Source organism: Gymnodraco acuticeps, unplaced genomic scaffold (genome assembly GCF_902827175.1).
Source record: "Gymnodraco acuticeps unplaced genomic scaffold, fGymAcu1.1, whole genome shotgun sequence".
NCBI lineage: Eukaryota > Metazoa > Chordata > Actinopteri > Perciformes > Bathydraconidae > Gymnodraco > Gymnodraco acuticeps.
In genome coordinates this window covers 8,113,555-8,134,458 of record NW_022990295.1, presented here as the reverse complement: position 1 = coordinate 8,134,458, position 20,904 = coordinate 8,113,555, and the positions used below count along the sequence as shown (strand labels likewise).

The following is a 20,904-nucleotide window of genomic DNA, read 5'->3' as shown; positions in this document are numbered from 1 at the left end:
GTATCTGACTGCGCACTACCACCATTTTAGTAGATCACATTTAAAACTTGACTTTGATAAATCTAAGACATTGCTGGTAACGGTAAAGAAGGAAAAGACAATTCTAAGGTGCGTCAAGTTACCAAACCCTATATTTCTACTAGCAGTTCAGATCTCTTTGCTTTATTTTCTTATGCGTAAACACACACTCATAAGTTTTTTTTTGTATCGCTGGTCTGAGCAGTTTTTCTGGTGGAGGCTGTTTCCGCTTGCCACTCAAACATTTTACTTTGTTATTCGGCTCAGACACTTGCCTTCACACCAGTCCGGGCTGGAGTGAATTAAGAATCATCAGACGCGCCTGATATGGCATCTGTCATCACTGCTCCACACCTCCAAACGCGCACATGTCAACAATAAATGAAGAATGACTGATGGCTGGAAAATAAATATCATAGTTATAGTTATATCTTTAAGATGTGTTATCAGATATAAACATTTGCATTGTCGTAAATATATGAATGAAAATGTGTTTTGAATAATAATTGTGAGCACATTTATTAAAATACTATCGCTTGTTCTTCATGACAAGATGAAATGTATATCTTGGAGGTACATTTATTGGCGCGTGCTCGCACCTTGGCCATATTCAATTGGGAGCCATGCAAAGCATTCATTTTCTTGATCAGAAACAGGTAAGGGCTTAATTTCCCAAATTGCCCACTGGAGCTGCTGAAGCGCCCTCTGGGTTCCGCCTCCAACATGTGTTGCCACTGGTAACACGGCAGGGAAGGGGAGGGGTTTAAGCGCAATAGCCAATAGTATAACTGAATGGCTTTGAGTGACATATTGTGCTTGTCCAATCAGCGCGCTTGTCCCGCCTTTGTCGCATGCCCAACCTGCTGCCTATATAAACCACACTGACAGCTTGGTAATCCAGTCTGATCGCTGATCGTCTGGCAAATACAGGACTTTAAAGAAGCAAGATATCGACAAAACACAAACCCTCTCGCTTAACTTAACACTGACAAAATGAAAGCAATAAGCCCTGTTCGGTCTTTCAGGAAAACCAACGCGAATTTATCGGAGCACTCCTTGGGAATCTCTCGGAGCAAGACCCCGGTGGATGACCCGCTCTCCCTGCTGTACAACATGAACGACTGCTACTCCAAGCTGAAGGAGCTGGTGCCCAGCATCCCCCAGAACAAGAACGTCAGCAAGATGGAAATCCTGCAGCATGTCATCGACTACATTCTGGACCTCCAGATCGCGCTGGACTCCAGTGTCGCACTAACCAGCCTGCATCACCCTCCGCGGCCGGGGCAGGCTCCTTCCAGGACCCCTCTGACGACCCTCAACACAGATATCAGCATATTGTCATTACAGGTAAATAACACCTCAGCTAAACAACATTCATAATTGGGAAAACGATACCGTGGTGTGCTATGGGAGATGTGTAGTGGAGCTCTATTTGTGCGCATAGCCGGTGCGCCTTTGTAGCCTATGCGTAACTCGCACAAAATGGCTTGTTGGAAAAGAAAATGGCATGTTTTTTTTTCTTTTGTACATGTGATGAGGAAGAGATTCGCCCTACATAACAGTGTTTGCAAAGCCAGACACTTCGATCGTTTGCCGGGTAAAGAAATAACATTTGGTCTGTTTGTTTGTTTGTTTTCAGTCCCCGGAGTTGCCATCAGAGCTGATGACAGATGACAGCCGGACTCTGCATCGTTAAAGCGGTAAGTAGGCTGTCCTCATGTCTGCTGCTGCATTCTGTCCAGGGCTCTGAGGCTCCGCTACAGCCTGTCTCCCAGTCTGCTGGAGCAGAATTGGCTAGAATTACCATTTACCAATCCATTTGTTCCCTGCTAATGTGGTTGACGTCTCACGTTGCTGTAATGGTCCCGATATGTTTTGCACGAGAATGCACTGCATCACCGAGGTTATGAGGTTTAGGGTTGACTTGACTTCAAATTTGATCCTTTATGATTTTTATTTATCATTGTAGCAAAGCAATATCTGAAACAAAAATACCACATAACGGGGCCCCTTCAGGACTGTAATGTGTCAGTATGGTGACCACGATTAATGGAATAATTCTGTTCTCATGTGCTGTTTTAAGACATTTTGCTGGCACATTTCAGTTGCAGTTTGGAGTACTGAAATGGAAGATATTCGGTCCAGGCTGCTTAGGTTACTGTATATAAGTAGCAGTCGTCAGGGTTGTATTATACCCTCTTGTGTCTATAATGAAGAGCATCTGCAACAGGAAAATAATGGCTGTTTGGATTACTGCTACTACGATGTCTGCACATAATTGGTACAAGAAGTGGGTAGGCGCCAGCTGAGCGGCAATTACGCTGATTCTTCCCCAGATTGTAGGCTGAAGTTGTGCGAAAAGTGTGTGTGCGAGTCCCCCCCTTCCCTCTCTCTCTCTGTGTGTACATCTGGAGCGCAGGGTTTGCTTAGGAATTGGGAGTGTTTGGTTAAATGTTAAAAACTGCGGCTTCCTCCCTGGCGCCAGTCTGTCCGGATCTCTGCCCTGTTTGCATTTTCTAAACACGCCTCTCTTTCTCAATCTTTTGCAGGTGTTTGGTCAAGACGCAAAAACACACACAGGACCTGGGGAGCAGGACTTCCCCCCCCCCCCCCCCCCTTCAACCTCTGTCCTCCAGGCCTGGATTTTTTTCTTGTTTCTTCTGACGCTGAAATCAAGAGACTTTTGCTTATAATGGGACAATCTTATGTGATGTGTTTTCTGTTTGGACACTTCATTATTATTTAACTTAAGACTTTTTTTATTTGTGGGTCCTTTCTGGAAATGGAAGGCACGCTATATTCCCGACAGTGGGAGGAAAAACGAGATTATTGTCACAAGGATTACCCTTCTCCCCTCCTCACTCCCGTCCCTCTCTCCTTGTTGAATCTCTTCGCTTTTTTTGCGGAGGTGGGAACGTGAATAGAAAAGACAACTTGGTTAGTTACTGTAAAAAGTTTAGTCTTTGTCTTGTCAGATTTGTTGGCACATGAAGGACTGGACGTTGTTTAAAAAAAAAAGTTAAGAATGAAACCTTGTGAACTCTTATCGGGAGTTTATCTTGTATAGTTGCAGAAATTTGAAACTTCTGCAAAAGTGTAATGTTGTACTTAATTATGCTGAAACTTTTTATAAAAGTAATGTAAATCGTACCTTTTTTATACAAAAATAAATCGAAAACGCAACTTGAACATGTTTCATTGTGGGGGAGGTTGGGGTCAGTGGTTTAGAAGACAAAGCAGTGCGTAAAAACCGTCTCCCAGCTGACTTTCAGTATACATGCAGTGTTGTATGTAAAGTGAACATTTGACGCACTTCAAAACACAGATCCCACAACAAAGTGTCCTTATCAGTCCTGCAGTATGTGAGCTATAATAGTCTAAAACACAGTGTCAACACTTCCCCGAGGCAAACACGACCTGGAGGCACAACGTTTCATAAAAGCTTATTCAACGCGCACTGTACTCTAACTTTCTCACATGCTATGTAGGATTGGTTCAGCGTGACTGGCTATAGCTGTGGGCTGTTGGAATTTCACCTTGAAGCTCAAACTGGGCCGGAGATACGTTACTGATTCCAGAAGTAATATCCATCATAGGTTTTTATTATATTTTCAAACATTAATTTGGGTTTGAATTTGCCTTAAATTCCACTCCGAAATAGTTGTGGTTTCTAATGGAATTCCAGTGATAAATGACCAGGTAATATGAAAATAGTGAACCACGCAATGCTGGGGTGTAGGCTACTGCTTGTTAATTCGGTTTCTATAATAATCTTTGGGTGCATGTCTTAAATGTTCATTATAGTGCCGTGCGCAATGTACCGTCAAGGTGGTATACTATAACCCTGAAGTGAAACCCAACTGTCCATCATCTCCTTCCTAAATACGGCATGGCTTCTCAAATGTCTTCACACAAACGACCCGCCAAATTAGCTATGGACCCCCATTTCCTGATTGTTCCCCAGGGACCACTTAATGGGATCTTTCTTGATTGAGTGCCTAAGCTGTAGAAACATTCACCTTTACATTTTACAATACATGAACACTGTATTCAAAGGACATTCATATGTAAATTGTAATGAAGATTTATTTTCAGATAAATACGAAAGTACCTCAAAATCCTGATCAAAGACCCCTGCAGATCCATGATGAGAGTCACTGACCTGCATATGTTACCCTCAGAGGTTTATAGCAGTCAGGCAGGGTCCGTGACTCCAGCCTGCAGCACGTTTGTATGGAGAGTGCGCCATCTATCGGAGAACATGGCTCCTGCAGTGACGCCCTCCCTTTGCATCTCAACCTCTTTTCTCCTAACCTGCATCAGGTAAAATATCACATTTCTTTAGTGAAGGATCTCCGGGGCCTTTCTCTACAAACTGCTGAGTTTCCTGAAAGAAAGTTAGACTGAGAACTATTTCAAGGGTCAACATAGCAGAATCTTTATTGATTCACACAACACCCGTTCACAATTTGGAAGAGACAATCACTTTGGAAACTAGTGCATGCACTTATACTACTACATAACCTGCCAAGAACACACTGACTGCACCACTGTGTACACTGTCATCTATTTGAGACATTCCATCTACCAAACACACCACTGCACACTGCGGAGACAATAGTCTTCCGCAACACAGAACCTTGTTTTATCGGTCATTACTACATTTCCTCAAATACACACGTTTCTTTCTGTAACAATATGATATCCACAACATGTAACATTTCATCACTAGACACACTATATCCATAACCGCATCACTTTCACATAATAATTTAATATTCCAATTGTATTGGAAAGTTAAGCAATCCCAATTTGACCTGACTGAAGCATTTTTGGTATCATTAATTACCACTTGTTTGGATGCATCAATTGTTTAAATAAAAGTTATTTTTTTTAACTAACCAAATAATTGACGCTTTTGTTTACTAATCTTGATTCACAGCAACACTTTCTACATTTCCTTCCTAATATCTAGTTCTTTGGAACAAGTCACAACACCAACAGCACAATAATGCACAACAACATGAAAAAGTCTACATGACCCTTGTCACACAGTCGGCAGCTCCTCAGAGGGCGCTCTCTATCTCGTCTCCCAGGCTGATGGTGCGCAGGTTCTGGTTGTGGATGGCTGCAGTTGTGGTGTTGGCAGTGCTGCTGCTGCCGGGGGTGATGATGACAGCTGGCGAGTCGTCGATGCTGGAGGAGGAGATGGTGGACTCCGTGCCTGTCATGCTAGCCTGCTGCAGATGGCTGTTGTTGGTGTAAGGGTCGTCAGGGCTGTGTGCGTTGTCATTAAGGGTGCTGTTGCCGGGGGTGCAGTTGAGATTGCCGACCCCGCTGGACGGCCAGCCCTCATCTGGGCTGCTGGCCATGAAGCTGGCCTCGGACGCGGCCTCGGAGCAGATGGACATGCGGACGTCCTGCAGGCCGCTCAGGCTGCTGGGGAGGAGACCTCTCTTCTTCACCAGGCCCTCCAGCTCCAGCTCGATCAGACTGGGCTTCAGAGCTTCTCCGTCTCCTTCAGCCTCTTCCAGGGAGCGGTCTGAGGAGCTGTCGCTGGAGCGCATCCCCGAGTCCGACGAGTCCTTCTTATCCAGGAGGATTTCGGAGAGGAAGCCAGGCTTGGCCAGCAGCCCGCTGGACTGGACTCGATCCTCTTCATGGAGGAGAGGTGTGGTGTTGTCAGCTTCTTCTGGCCCGGAGTCTTCATCGTTGGGCAGCTTGTGGTACAGAGACCCGGCTCCCTTCTTCCTGGAGCCCGGCGTCCTGGACGATGTGCTGTGGTCCAGCTTCTCGTCCTCTTCACTGATGGGGTCTAGAGGCAGGGCATCGGCCCCTGAGGAGAAGTCTGTGGCGTCACTAGTCTTGGAGCCTCTCTTGTTGAAGGACTTGCGGCTGTCTTGGTCAGCGCCTTCCTTGGCCTGCAGAGAGGGAAGAGGATTCAAAGAGAAGAATATGAATATACAGAATCTAGGATTGGCCAAGAGGCCCTGAAGAGGGGATTCTTCTCCCTCCTGGATGTGCCAAGAGAAACAAAGACTATAAGCCAATAATTAAGAAACGTAAGAAGGAGCAATCTCCCCTTTCCCAGCACAGACTTTGCCATCGCACAAGCCAGAGATCATTTAAATAAAGTTTTAGAGAACTCAAATCAGTACTTCCACCAAAAATACAATTTGTACAACTACTCAAGTTCTACTACAATTCTCATTGAAAACAGGGTTTATTGCATGCCTCCATGGTGAAACAAAACACAAAGAAAAGTCTTGATGAATCCAAGTAAATGAGTGCCATTTAAATGTTTTGAATAGTGAGGGTTTAGCAAAAAGAATCACTCTACAAATGTTCCTTTCATTCATCAAGACCTTTCTCTGTTTTTGGATTCTTAGTTTACCAGTAAAGACATGCGAGAAACATTTTCTTCAACAATTCAAGGTAAAATAAGTGAGTAGTTGTTATACAAATGGTCCTTTAGTGGGGGCGAAGTGTCCCTATGATTACCACACTGATCTGCCAGTGGGAGCTTCTACACAGTTCATACTGTCAGCGATACAATGGCAAAAACTCAGCACCGGTCACTGTGCACCCACCCCTTTGTCCTCTGAGCTGGCAGCCTGGAGGAACTGTCCCGGTAGGGGCTGCACCGGCCTCTCCCCCCCAGTGCCGGACATCTCCACCTGGGCCATCTGAGCGATGTATTCCTTGTAGGCGTCATGGTACTCCGCCTGCTGCTTGTCTGTCAGCTTGCAGATGTCATTAGAGGATTCCTGAGAGTTGAGGCTGGACATGCTCGAGGCACGAAGATTTGCAACCTGACAAGATGAGAGAAAGTTAGATTTCATGAAAGTTTGTTATAAATATACTCATTCCAAAAGTATGAGATAACTGAATGATTTTAGGCTGATAACCTGACACCAGAATATAATACATATAAAAAGGGTGCACAAATTCAACAATGATCAACTAATGGAATACTTAGAACATGGGGAAAGCTGTGTTGTGTTTTTGGTGTTGGATAATTTGAATATTGAAAGGTGAGATGGTATAAAATAGCAGCAGGCAGCCTGTGAGTGTTTGTTCGTGCCTCAGAGGTTTTGTAAATTGGAAATAGAGAAGGTGAAAAGGAACAGGGGGCCCTTGACACATTTTGGTGTGCTGCAGTGGGTGTATTTTTAATTTGGCAATGTTAAAGTACACCATAAGCTTCCTCTGCCCTGCTCTTTTCTCGCATTTCAAACCACATTAATATGAAACCAGTGAGGTTACCAACACTCTGCTCGTTGTGGCCATGCAACAGTTTGGGGTGTGTGACCTTGTGATTCCTTTTCCGATTTTGTGTTTCACGATCACATGTATACTTGCATCAGCAACTTGAATGCCTCTTATCTTTCTGCAGGCATATACGTGTTGGTATTATGTGCATACACCCATTTCACGTCTGTCTAACACTATCTGCTGGTACGTTTCCACTGAGCTCGTGACAGGAAGACTGACCGGCCAGTGTGTGTTGTTGCTGTGTCTCGGAGGTTCCTCGAGCCCCGCTCCGCTCAGCTCCTCGAAGCTGAGGTTCAGGCTGAAGGCCGCTGCTTCATGCTGGGCCCCCCCCGAGCGCCTGCTGGGCTCCCCGTGGTGCACGCTGCTGCCCTGCTCGCTCGCAGCTCGGGACTCGTCTTGGATCAGAGCGTGGCTTTCAGCATGACGTAGCTCCATCACCTAGGAAAGACATGAAAACAATCCATATTTCCTTTCAACACGTCCTTTGACTTCTGTCCGTTTGAGTCAATTTCTTAAATACAAAACGTGTCAGGCAGCAACAACCAGAACATGCACTTGTGAGAGTGAGCTGTTGCTTAAGAAGAGCCGTCCACTCCTGCCTGACAAAACCTCCCTTCTTCCAGATAGCAGTCAGCCATCTTGAACCAGATGTCTGTGCTGGCTGTGTCCTGGCAGCACTTCACTGTTAGACCGCTGCACTTTCCAGCTGCTCCTACATGAGCTCTGCATTGGATCTCTGGTAAAACACGACCAATCCAGGCTGTGGTTTAGAATTAGGAGTGCAGACAGACGTCTGATGAAGTGAAGCTAGATACATGTTAAGTCATTTCAGCCCCGGCTCAGCTGACTGGACTCCTGGCTGACAGCCCTGATGGTAATACAGATTATAAAATCTCCATCCCAATACCTCTCAGCACAGCACAAGATGTCGTATTACAAGATACTGTGTTGCTTCTTATTGGAATAAACAAGAGATGACATATCAGCAGGAGGCCATGGCAGGGCTGAGTGTCTGCAAAGCATCACAGAGTGAGGCGAATGTGTGTTGCTGTAAATCTATTTTAGACTAAGAGTTTTTTAGGAGTTAAGTATTGTGGTTGGTGCATTGATTCTTTATCATTTATGGTGGTGATGGCCCATTTATTTAGATGGGAAACAACAATATTAGGCATAGTAAAGAGGCTCAAAGAAAGACGTTGTCTCACCGTTCCCCTGAAGAGCTGCCAGTCCCCAAAGTTCATCTCCATCTCTTTCTTCAGCTCGTCCAGGTTGCACTGAGAGAGCACTCGGCCATTTATATTGGCCTGCAATGAAGGAGACGGATTGACACTTTCTCCACTGATTGACTTGTATGTACCAAGATTTCATCAAGCCAAAAAAAAGCAGATTCAATCAGAGGCAGCGGTGAATTAAGCTATGCAACGAGTATGAAAAGAAAACCGCATCTGAGAAAATGGATCCAATTTTGAAAGTTATTGACAGCTCACCTTCTTGATGGTGGAGGCGTACTGAGGCAGCATGCTGGGGTCGATTCCATCTAACTGCCTGAGCCGCTCACACACTGCATCTGTGTTCATGGAGCTCAGCAGGGCCGCAGAAGAGACCTGCACACACAGTTAGAGTATAAACAACTTATTAAGGATTTTTTTCGTGAGTTAAGGTTAAAAGGTAAAACTTGCAAACTCTGTTAGACCAACTCATCACTCGTAAAACCTTGATTAGGGCAAAACGACCAACGACTCCTTGCAAAGGCACGTGCAGGCCTGTTACTGTGAGGCACACAGAGGTGCAAAACCACTATCCCACACAGTCACTCTCTCCATCAGTCACACAGTGTAAGTGTAAAAGTAAACAAAGCTGCCAACCTTTCCAAATACACTGTTACCTGCTCTTATTCTCTTTTCTCAGTGTTTATATAAGCACGTAAAGTGTGTGCACAACACTTAAGGGATGGAGTCTGTAAGTCTGTGAGTTGCCACACTACAGTACGGGGCTTGATGTGAGTAATAGGGGCGGCCTGTTGATGCTGTCAAAGGCCTCACAGACAGCCAATAAGCCACCGGCTGGCACAAAACTAAACAAACCTCATCTCCTTCCCCTCCCTTTCTCCACTCACCCCTGTCCCTCTGCTTGTCTTGAAGCCTTACTCTTGTTCCTTCCTTCCCTCCCTTCCTTCCTTCCTCTCACATTCCTTCCCTCTCAGCTTTGCTCCCTTTTCCATCACTCTCCCTCCTACTCCCTCCCTCGCCATCTCTTCCCTCTCTCGGCTATTAACACCATTAAGACAAGGCTTCAGACTAAGCCCCCCGGCTTTGTTTCTGGTTTGGAGGGAGAGAAGAGCAGCAGAGCTTAGTCGGACTGTGAGTGGTTGTTGGACAAAAAAAAAAACAAGCAGCTCACACAATACAGTACACAATAATAGGTGCCAACTTTCTGCAGTGGTGGGCAAGAGGATGGCGATTAGCACTCGGGGAGTTTAGCTAATGGTCGTGTCTACACAGTTGAGGATTTACTCTAGAATGAAACTATGTTAGTGAATCTACTGATCTATTGCAGGGTGTGACGCTGTGTCTGCTTCCAAGTGATGAGTCTAATACATCTTTCTACAGCATGCTTGGTAGTAGTGGATCAGTGTGTTAGGAATTTGTAAATGGAAGATGGATTCAAGGGCTGGATGCAGAGATGAAAGTAAACAGAGATGTACCTGCTTTAATTTGTAAGGCAGCGACTTTAAATGCTTAAAATGGAGACAACAAAAGCAGACGGACAAATAGTCAGACACAAATGCACACAGACATTCATGAAAGTGTGAAGCCAGGACTGCACCTGTGGAAAAGGGAGGGCGACAGGGAGACGGACGGACAAGCACACATGTTGAACCCATCCTCAGGGGACAGGAGAAACATTGACCACAGAGCAGACAGACATGTATCTGTCTCCCAGCAGGAGGGGAGACGGCTCCTTCACAGCAGCCAGACTAGAAGAGGCTATTGAAAGCAGAATTATTACACAAGGCGATTTTGTTTTCAGGGGAGTCAGCAGGCGTTTGCAGTCATAATCTTTGCAGACAGAAAGAAATACTGGCGAGACAGAGAGAAAGACCCAGAAAAAGAAAATGAGACATCTCACACTCTGCATAGAAAAAAGCAGAAGTTTCAATTCAAGGAAGACCGCGAATACGACTCCTCGATTCAGACTGCAAGCGTGTGTTCTGAGAACTTGAGCGAAAGCGTATATGTCTGCGGGTGTGTCTGTATGTGCGTGTTTTTTTGTGAACCCTCCCACTGTGTGTGTGTGTGTGTGTGATAAGACTGTAATTACAGCTGGGCTGAGCTCAGGGCTGGGCAGAAGGATGGGGAAGAGGAAACAGAGCTCTGTGAGGGAGGAAGCGTCTTGGTAAGGAGATAAGCTCTCCTACCAGCGCTAGGCTCATTGTGTGTGTGTGTGTGTGTGTGTGTGTGTGTGTGTGTGTGTGTGTGTGTGTGTGTGTGTGTGTGTGTGTGTGTGTGTGTGTGTGTGTGTGTTGCCAGCCCCAACAGTTGCTCTGACGATAATCCCGGCAGCCCGAGGAATCCATACTCACCCTTATATCAGCTAAGCAATTACACTGGGCTAGGCCTGCTTACATATCCAAGGACTTGCATAAATGGGCGACGGTGCACACACGTCTACATTTGCAGATTTGCAGAAATACAGGCACATGTGAACACTACACAAAGAGATCAAGTAGGACCCAAAAAGAGGATAAGATGGGCTAATGTACATAGAAAAGCCAGAATGAGAGAAACTGAAGAAATGTATACTTAGGGGGAAAGGACACAAAAGCATGAGAGGAGATATGAGGAACAGAAAAGGGTGTTAAAATATAAGAGTGAGGAAGGTTTAGGAGAAGGAGGAGGGAGGAAGCAAAAATACAGACTGAGAATGGAATGAACATTACAAAATAATCTATATTTCAATCTTTCAAACAGCTCCTTTAAAAAGCTTTCTGGCAGCGGCCTGATAAGTGGCTTTGTGGAGCAGAAATCTCCCGAGTAGTGTTATCATGAAATTGTTCTAATAGTGTCCGCTCTCTCATAAAATGTGTGAATGTATCTGGGTGTGGAGATTGGGCTCTTGTCAGTGCAACTCCATGCATTCGTGAAGTGGCTTAACAACACTTTTATGTCCATTTATAGGAGAACGGGAACAGCTACTGCGCCAACATCAGAGTGGACTTCATTCAGCATGTTATATTTACATATGCTGAATCTTGTGACAAAAAAAAAGAACACCTCTTGATAGCGGGTGGTCAGAGTCGCGACGGAAACAGTATCTAATGTAAGCTTTCTGCAGCGTGTGCAACCGTCTAAATGTATTCTCTCGGCTTTTGTTGATCACAGCAACAAAACAAGTAGTCTGTCAAACATGTAGTCATGCAATTTACATCCAACACAAGAAATAACAAATGAGGTTTGCAAACATGCAGGTTATGAAGAACTGGTTGCATATCCGTAGTGCTCCACAACTACTACATGTTACCATGGTGGGATCAGAGGGACATGAAGGGAGGCCTTCTCTGGCATCCTCTGCAATAACATCCTGACATAGGCACAGAATGGAGACAAGTGCTGAGTAGATAGAAAGGCTAGTGATGGTTGAACTCATTTTAACATCTCATTGCATTTCCCTGGACTCACACTGAGAAATACCAGCAGCGTTAAGAGCTGATCAGTCGAACATGGTGTAGACGGGTAAAACATGACACATTGCAATGAGTAAAGGGAGATAAGGGGAGGAAAGTGCTTCTTAAAGAGGAAGTGTTGTAAAAAAGTCATGCTAGTAGTTAGACACAATGGACCTGACAAAATAAGTCAATATAATACGCACCTGGCTGTTTTCAGGTCACCATGGCAATTAGGTGTTCCTTTTATTATTAAGAATGACTTATTTCCTTGGATAGTGCAATAAAATGTGTCATAAATTCCTAAGTTAATAATAGCTCTACAATAAAGGTTATATGAAGTATTATTAACTGAAAAAATGAGTGCCATGTCAGACCCTACATAGCACTACATCCTAAGCGTTTGTAAGTTTAATTGTTGCAATTTAATTATAATAAAAATGTAACACGATCACTTTGAATTGGTATTGTTAGGAAACATTGAGTAAAGAAGGAAGGAAAATAACAGTAAAAGAGAGTCAGAAAAGCACAACAACATATTTTAACTTTCAATCGCATTATAGACACAATATTGTTGCATTATACACATTAAAAAGCAAATCTGCAGCTGTAATGATTAGGTGTGAGAAAAGAAACTAATTAAAGTTGGATCTAGCACTACTTCTTTACTTACAAGTCCATTGGGGTTGTCCTTAAGTTGACCAGGTGGTTTAATGGAGGGACGCGAGTATGGGGGGACATGGTGGTGGGAGTAAGGCCGAGGCAGGTGATACACATGATGGGGGAAATAAGGCTATGAGGGGGAAAAGGAAGGAGTTTGGAGAGGAGAGGGGAGGGGGGACAAATCAAATGTAAATCATGAGGGAGGTCAGACACACACAAACCAAAATGCTGCAGGGAAAAGACGATATTGCTAACTGCCTTTCTCAGTGAGGTAATGAAAAACCATGGTCATATGGTACATTTAAAGACCTGTTAACTGCAATGTATTTAACTGCCAAGTGGGTCAAATTGATGCTACATTATAATAACGTCTGAGATCAGTGTGGTGGTGAGGATCAGTGGGTGTCACAGGATGTGCTCCTTTCATCGCTGTAAGATAGTGACACATGTATTGACTTCATTTTTAAATTACCAAATTGTTTTGCTTTTCTACTTTAACACTTATTGGCCTCTAGGTAGTGAATGAGGACTGGTTATGTACACATGAGTTATTTTCCTGTCTCACCCGGTTATAGAAGGGGTGCTGAGGGCCGGTCATCCCACTGAAGTAGGCACTGTGAGGCTGAGGAGGGGGCAGTGACCCGGCGAAGGAGCCCGCTGGAGAGCAGGCGGCAGAGTGCTGGCCATAACCTGAATGGGGGCGGGGCAGAGCTTCCTGCAGGGGCAGCGTGGGATAGGTCACTCCTCCGATGTGCATCTGCTCCCTGGCGGCACGCACATCTGAGGGAGGACAGAGCCAAGGGGAAACAAAAGAGGAGAGAGAAGGAAGTGTTTATCTGAGATGCTGATGATCATGTCTTGGCTATGACTATAAAGACCCTTCAGATCCACCCACGCATCAATAATTTAGCTTTATTCCAACATCTCAAGAGAGTTTAGACTGTTGTGAATCCACAGGGAAAAAAACATATCAACCAATCGGCGTGCAAGACAGAAATATTCTTGAGGCGCAGTAGAGGATACAACAAGAACATTGTTCCTGAACATGTTATCCTTAAATAGAAGACGATCAAACGACTGAATGCTGGAGAGAAAACGAGCGCAGATGTTACGACTACAACAAACTTCAACTGTGAATTCTATTCTCACTTTGATTTCCATTCATCTGTTTGTTCACAAACCAGCAGGCGGTCTGATGTTATGTCTTTGCCGAATGATTTGCCAACCACGTGATGACTCTGGCACATGGAGGCCCTTGCTGTCCCTGACAAGTACATTCAGAAATGTAAACAAACAAAGCGGACCATGTGAACTCGTGGACTCGTCTAAGTACTCAGAGCCACAATTGTTCTCACATAAATCAATTTGACTTTGTGCGGAGTTGAGTAGGCGCTAGGAGAGGGAGCTTTGGTAAAACCTCCTAAATTAAAGTTAAAAAAAACCCAGGGACAGAACAGAGAGTGGCTCTGTGTGGCTGGTAAGAAAGTAAGCACCAGAAAGAGAAGCAGGCACCAGAATGTCTCCTGGTTATACAAGTGGCTGCTGAATGACACGCTGAGCGAGACCCAATCCAGCCTGTGAACACAATGGGGGCCTTATGATGTGAGTCAGGCTCATGGGTGGGTATCACTGACAGCACTGCCCACAGGACACCGGGCACCAAGCACCGAGCGGTCACGGGACGACTGAGTAGGAGCGCTGGTCACCTTCCGCTCCACGGGAACACACGTGGAGGTGAAAACACCCACACAATTTTGAGCGCACAAACACATGTTCTGTGAATACATGTAAACAGTTGAACACTTTTAGGACAGGAGACTGGACGTCTGGTTGGAGAACTTGGTCAGCTGCGCCTTCCATGACTCAGCTCAATAGAACAGACTTTGTGTGTGTGTGTGAGTGTTTCCTGTAGTCTCATAACGCCATGATGCAGCAGCTTCACACTCAACGTCATTGACACTCCTGTATGGGCTGAATGGACGCTGACGCACGGTAGCTTGAGTACAGTGGCGTACACTCTACTACTGATGCACTGTTACGTCCCTATAACTGTGACTTTTGAAGGCAGTTTGGAAATATTGCCCTGATCCCACAGTGCGGAAGTGAAAACCTGCTCGACATTTGATTGTTTGGAAATGAAAAGCAAGCTGCAGGCTTCTGAGAGCTCCTGCAGCGGGCGATTTTAGAGCGGACCCTGCTGCAATGTTAGGAGTAACGTCACTGCCAAATGAGCTGGCACTGAACTCAACACAGAGGACAGATCTCTGTTTCTCCATGCTTTTGTATACACGACCCTTTTATGTACTTTAGACAAAACAGTACAATAAACTTTGTTTTCTCTCTCACACACACAAACAAACATATATTAATGCACACACTCCTTGTCATGATGACAAATTAAAAGCGTGAAGGCAATGTCATCTTGAGCTAACACAAGAATATGTAGAACAAAGTATTTACTCAAATGCATATTGATATCTATCCATCTGTTTTCACCACATGTTAAGCTTTCTAGTTAGTGGGAACTTAAAACTTTCTAAATACACCCTTCAGATTTAAAGCAGCGTACATTTAGAATATAAAACTAATTCCATGCCTCAGTTTTTAAATGCAGGTATTTTAATGTTCCCCTGTTGATAAACATGCATTGAGGGTGCTTTATAGATTTTAGGCTTTATAATTGTATACATATTGGACTAAGTAAAAGTCAATATATAAGAATAATTGAAAAGTAAATCTAATTATATATTAAAATAGTTTTAATAAGATAGATTGCTAGTTTGCTGGGAATAAAAATGATGTAACACATGCTGTGGCTTTTTAAACAAGGTTGTGCCTCAGGTTCCAAATTGACTGTTGTTTCTGAGGCTTTAAACCACAATGTTGTTGTTGTTGTTGTCGGGGAGATGGTTTATTTGTTGTATGGTTGTCACATCATAGCAACAAAATAACATCCATGACAAAGTTTAGTTGTAGAAGAAGGCCATGAGATGTAATTGAAAGTTTGGAGAAAAACAATAATTTGGAACATGTATTGACATGTTTTGTCAAACTGCTGTTTCCAAGGTCTAGAGAAAAATATATAAATATGCTGTGGTCTTCGCAGTGACCTGGGGGGTATACTACGAAGCATGATTTTCGCTTAGCCGGCTAACTTCAGGGAAAACTCGGGGTTTCCAGTCCTACGAAGCTGGTTCTCTTTTTAGCAGGCTAGATCTCCATGGTAACTTATGCTGTGCGGCTAACCTGCCCCGGAGCAGGTTAGGTTGCAGGCTAAGAGATCAACTCAGCGAAAGCACTGCCTGCTGACCAATCAGAGCTCAGTGTGCGGAGTTTAAAGCGATCAAGTCATATTACAGGAGAAAGGAAATACAGAAAAGCTGCCGTCGCAGGAAAGACGGCCGGCAAAAATCACCGACTGTGTGAACGTGAACATTAATAGAATATCACCTCCATCTTCAGAGCAATCTGACTATTATAACATTAGCGTTAAGAAAGCTTACTTAAATATCTGCCACAACATAAGTAACCGGATCAGAGTAACATTAAGTACAGTCCGCTGCATATCACTTCATAATGTATCATATATTTTCTTATCTGAGTCAGCTGAGCCGTATCTGGCCGTGCAACACTCACAGTGTCACATACTGTATGCAGAAGTATTATTTTAAGCAACACATTAAGTTGACGAAACACTCGAGACAAATGTAATTAAAGTCAGATCCACTCGTGTCTTAGCAGTGATATCATAAACCTGTTAATGTACGCATTCAAACACTTTTTCTGTTACCAGCTGTATTCACCTTGCAGGTGCAGCTCTGTGGCTTTTATCCTGGATCAAGTGTTTAAGTCATGGATGTTTAAAGTTTAACTTCTTTATATTTGTCTAATATTATAGTTGACTTTTCATTCAGGAAGTATGACGCTGCGCTGTCAGTACGCTTGTCCATGTTTGTGATTGGTCGAATGCTCCAAATACCACCCCTTTCATGTGAACGCGCACCTAACTAGAAACGGCTGGCTTGAGCGATCCACTTGATAACCCGTGTCGTAGTACAGCTTAGCGAGAGTGCGTATGTCTTGGATTAGGCCAACCGGCTAACTCAAACATATCCAGGTTAGGTTGAACCAGCTTCGTAGTATAGGCCTCTGATGTCAACCACAGAAAAACATATTGAGACATGTAAGACAGCAGTCTCCAGCTCCATCAAAACACCAGATGAGGGAATATCTTTAGACTTCTATACCAAGGTCCAACACCTTACTAAAACATTGTATCTTGGTTTTCCTCAAGGTTTTCACCCATGTGTTTAAATACTAAGTGTGTATGAACCTGCTATGATCTCCCTGAGTTTGGGGTCCAGGTTGACAGTGCAGGGCAGGAACATCTCCACATCCTTGGCAGCGAGCACGGGGGTCCTGGAGGACAGGAAGACCTCAAAGCTGCGGATGTCTCCATCGATCTCCAGCAGCGGCTCCACGTCCTTAGTGGTGGGGATGTTCTTAGAAATTCTTCAAAGAAAAAAAGAGAGATGTTTATATTTAATTATGTACTGATGTCTTCTTAAATCTGCTCAATATAGAAATGACATAATATTCATCTGAATGATTTGGAGAACATGACTAATTGGTTGTTTTGACTTAGGATCTTCAAAGTAAGTATACATTGGAGATAATGAAAGACATGAAAGTTATGTGACTAAATTCTAAAACTATTCATGTGGAAAACCAACAAATATTACAGACAAAACAATAAGTTGTGCAGTATTACTGGCATATGACACAAATATGTCAACATGTGGGTTTACACTCAATTCTGACTACAAGCTGAAAACATCACAGGCTGATCAAAAAAAGAAAAAGAGGAAATAGCAAGCAGTACTGTTAAGATTGAACAGATATGCAACGGTCATCATCATCATGAGAGCAGAGAGATAACTGGATTTAGAGAAGGCAAGATAGTGAAAGGGGGATGTTTGAGGACAGATAGAGTGAGGGATGTTATCTTTTCTCAGCAGAGGAGGAAACCTGAGAAGATGACAATCAGGGTAATTTAGCAAGCAGCAGACGAAAGCGCGTCACGATGCGCTGCTACAGTTAACGTGATGTTTGTTATCACAGACCACAAGTAAACACCATGTTTGGAGATTGTTCCATCACTGTGTGAAATAGTGTTTCCGTTACACACTGGAGAAATAAACAACATTTTCAAATATAAATAAATGGCACTTTTTAGACTTAAGTGTTTAATTTAGAATCATTTTTTTTTTTAAATGTACAAACTCTGGCTTCATACGATATAAACTAAATCTGAAAAACTCTTAGTTTAGAGGTGGCAACAGCCTTTCTGAAAATATGAAGTATACAGTATGAAGTTAGCACCTGCCTAAATGTTGGCTGTGGCTGGTAAACATTTTATGTCACCATTGCAGGTTTCCTTGCATTATGAAATATTATTTAAAAAGCAATTCCTTACAAAAAGTAGTCCTTGAACAGGGTAACATGATGCATTCCATATATTACCGTCTGGTACCAGTGACATGTGTTTAGTATTCTGAAACGTTCAGAAGTGGCAGACAAAAGGATTGAGTGGCTGCAAGAAATGCTCAGTGACCTGCCAAAGCACAGGTGAGGAAAACAGTCATTTTAGACCCAGCTGAACATGAATACTGATGTGTTTGGGTGGGAAATTCAATTTGAGATGCACAAGGTTAAAGAAGATATCAGTTTGATCAAGGGCAGTGTAACATGTGGCCGAGGCTACAAGAAAAGCAAACACAACAACCCGGAGCAATCATTACATCTCGTTAATCCCATCATTCAGACGTGAAAATATGAAACACGGAGTGACTTTTGACACTGGCCATTCATCACCTGAATGTGCCGCTCTTATCAGATGAATTGGGAGACTCCAGCACGGAGGAGACATTTTTCTCATCTCTGCCTCCATTTCTCAACCAACCCTTCATCATTTTCTCAGTGGACCCTTTTCTCTCCCTGCATCCTACTTAACCTTCCCTCCTTCCAGTTCAACCCCAACTCACCCTCCTCCCCATACATCACACAGTCTGCGTGCCGCTGAAAACACAGACTGATAGGTTGGGTTTTTCCCGGGGCCTGATCTGTTTTTGACGGTGAGCACACAGGCTGGTCTTTCTGTGACTTGATTGGAAGATTAGTACCATCGCCGCAGCACGCAGGCAAAGTCAGCGTGAGGTCAGTATCTGGCCAGGGGTTCAACACAGCACGCTAATAATCTAAACAATCAGAAACGCTAATCCAGTTATCAAAATGGCCGCCACAACTAATTTCATACAAGGTTTGCTGCATTGAGGCTTATAATGACTTCCCTTTTTAGGGTTTTTCCTATGCAGTCTTACAGCATATGAACAGGTAGGGGTCCAGTCCTCTGTTCAAGGACATTTTGACAGGACAGATGGCTGCTGATGGACACATCTGCGGCTACAGGGCTTGATTCTGTGACCTTGTGGCTAAAGGATGTCTCTGACCAAAATGTACAAGTCTTGAAAGAAGTACAGCGATAGAGGCGTTTTGGCATAAAAGAAGAATAACTGAGGCAAATCTATACCAATTGAAAAATTGACATTAGCTGGCAAAGATGCAATTGAATATTAACTCTAAATATATTTTTCCATTTATGCACCAATATTATACCCCTCGAAAATCAGTTTCTATCCTCCTGCAGGGATCCACTTCCTGGCAGACCGGTCCAGGTGGGTTACCTAAAAGTCCACTGTCCCCCACCCAACTGCCAGTACAGACACACAAGGAAGAGAGAATAGGCTGAGAGCAGTGGGAAACAGAGGCACAGCTGGGCTCCAGTGGACAAAGCCCTCTCAGTCTTTCTTCCATTAGAACCTTTAACAAGACCCAAGAGGTCAAGGAAGCTCCATGTTGGCACACAGATGAACCCCCTCTCATGTAACCTCTGCTGGGGAGGATGAGTGGGACTCTGAAGACACAGATGTTACCTGCATAGCACACACATAAACAGTAAGTAGTGAATGGCACCGGTGGTGATTCACACAACAAAAAAACAATTGTGTAATGTCGGCTGCATACACCTGGTCAGCAATGATAGGGAAATTCAAAGGCACAGATGAAGGGTGGAGTGTGTGCTTTTTTGCACATGTGCACATAGCATCACATGTAGTGCGTGTGGGTGTTTGGTTCTTTTTCCCATGAACTGTATTAACCCGTATACAGACTGAGAGAAGCCTGCGCCTTTTCCCCATTTCCAGCTGGCTTACTGCTGTTTATTTGTGGGTCTGCAGACACAGACCAACAGGAGCCAGTGACTCACACACGAACACACACAGAAATACATACGCACACACAGGGCACTTCTTTTTGCTATATAGAGAGCACCCTCCAAAGAGTTTTGAGTCTTTTTATAGAACATTGAAAATGAGTCAATGGTTTGGTTACTGTGCCAGAACTGAAAAAGGACAATAAAAACTCAACTCAATCCTAATCTTATCTAGTCGCAGGGATCTCAGACACTTTTGGCTGAATCAGATTCTTTATTAAATACATTTGTTTTAATCTGAATAGTTCAAGAACTTATCCATCTTGCTTTAATATAAACGTCATTTTCCTTTGAGAAATCCAACACGGCATACAAATAAATCCTTTATGTACATTTCCAAACATGATGCCATCCAAGAAGCTAGCTTCAATTGCACATATGTTGCTGGCCCGGGTGTTTGCTCTGGTCTGCTGTCGTTGAACAAGCAGTAGCACAAACAGCTGCATCCTCCAAAGACAACCGGGAGTCGGTGAGAAGAACAAATTAAGCACATCCGTCACAGAGTCAGTCTAGGGCTGCACGATTTTGGGAAAAAATCTAATTGCGATTTTTCTGACAAATATTGCGATTCGAATTGCGATATTTGTTTTTAAGCGACCCAACTAGGGGTGCAACAACTCATCGATTTAATCGATTAAAATCGATTACCAAATTAGTTACCAACTAATTCAGTCGTCGATTCGTTGGTGACGTCATCACGTGTGTTTTACGCGCCGTTAAGCTCCAACGTTATTGGTCTTTTTATCGGTACTGGAGACATTTAAAAAATATATGTCATGTATTATTGCTACAAAAACATATCGCAGTCTTAGTGTCACCAACTCGTTTCTAATATGCAAAAAGACAAACAAATGCGTCTATGATGTATTTTCGATCAGACGAGATGTCTCTCCCCCGCAGCTGCTACATGCATGTAATGCATGTATGCATGCAACACAGAACGCGCTCCGAGGTG

The 20,904-nt window shown here is 43.8% G+C and overlaps 2 protein-coding genes across 5 annotated transcripts in view; one reads left to right on the top strand and one right to left on the bottom strand.

Moving 5' to 3' along the window:
• The first annotated feature begins 919 nt into the window (after positions 1–919).
• On the top strand, positions 920–3,201 carry id2a (inhibitor of DNA binding 2a). Its single transcript, XM_034222027.1, has 3 exons — positions 920–1,365; positions 1,658–1,718; positions 2,568–3,201. The coding sequence occupies exons 1-2, from the start codon at positions 1,012–1,014 to the stop codon at positions 1,712–1,714; spliced, it is 411 nt and encodes a 136-aa protein (XP_034077918.1). The 5' UTR covers positions 920–1,011; the 3' UTR covers positions 1,715–1,718; positions 2,568–3,201.
• A 1,230-nt stretch (positions 3,202–4,431) lies between these two features.
• The window catches only part of LOC117549899 (kinase D-interacting substrate of 220 kDa B-like), a 52,134-nt gene continuing 35,661 nt past the window's right edge, over positions 4,432–20,904 (bottom strand). For 2 of the 4 annotated variants that reach the window (XM_034222023.1, XM_034222024.1), the window contains exons 24-32: positions 16,953–17,131; positions 13,185–13,399; positions 12,630–12,749; positions 9,998–10,030; positions 8,781–8,897; positions 8,499–8,597; positions 7,513–7,731; positions 6,609–6,830; positions 4,432–5,939 (exon numbers count right to left, since the gene is read on the bottom strand). In XM_034222023.1, coding sequence (XP_034077914.1) covers positions 5,085–5,939; positions 6,609–6,830; positions 7,513–7,731; positions 8,499–8,597; positions 8,781–8,897; positions 9,998–10,030; positions 12,630–12,749; positions 13,185–13,399; positions 16,953–17,131 — 2,059 coding nt within the window. In that variant the 3' untranslated portion in view covers positions 4,432–5,084. The remainder of the gene's footprint in view (positions 5,940–6,608; positions 6,831–7,512; positions 7,732–8,498; positions 8,598–8,780; positions 8,898–9,997; positions 10,031–12,629; positions 12,750–13,184; positions 13,400–16,952; positions 17,132–20,904) is intronic. The other 2 variants (XM_034222025.1, XM_034222026.1) reach the window with 2 other exon arrangements.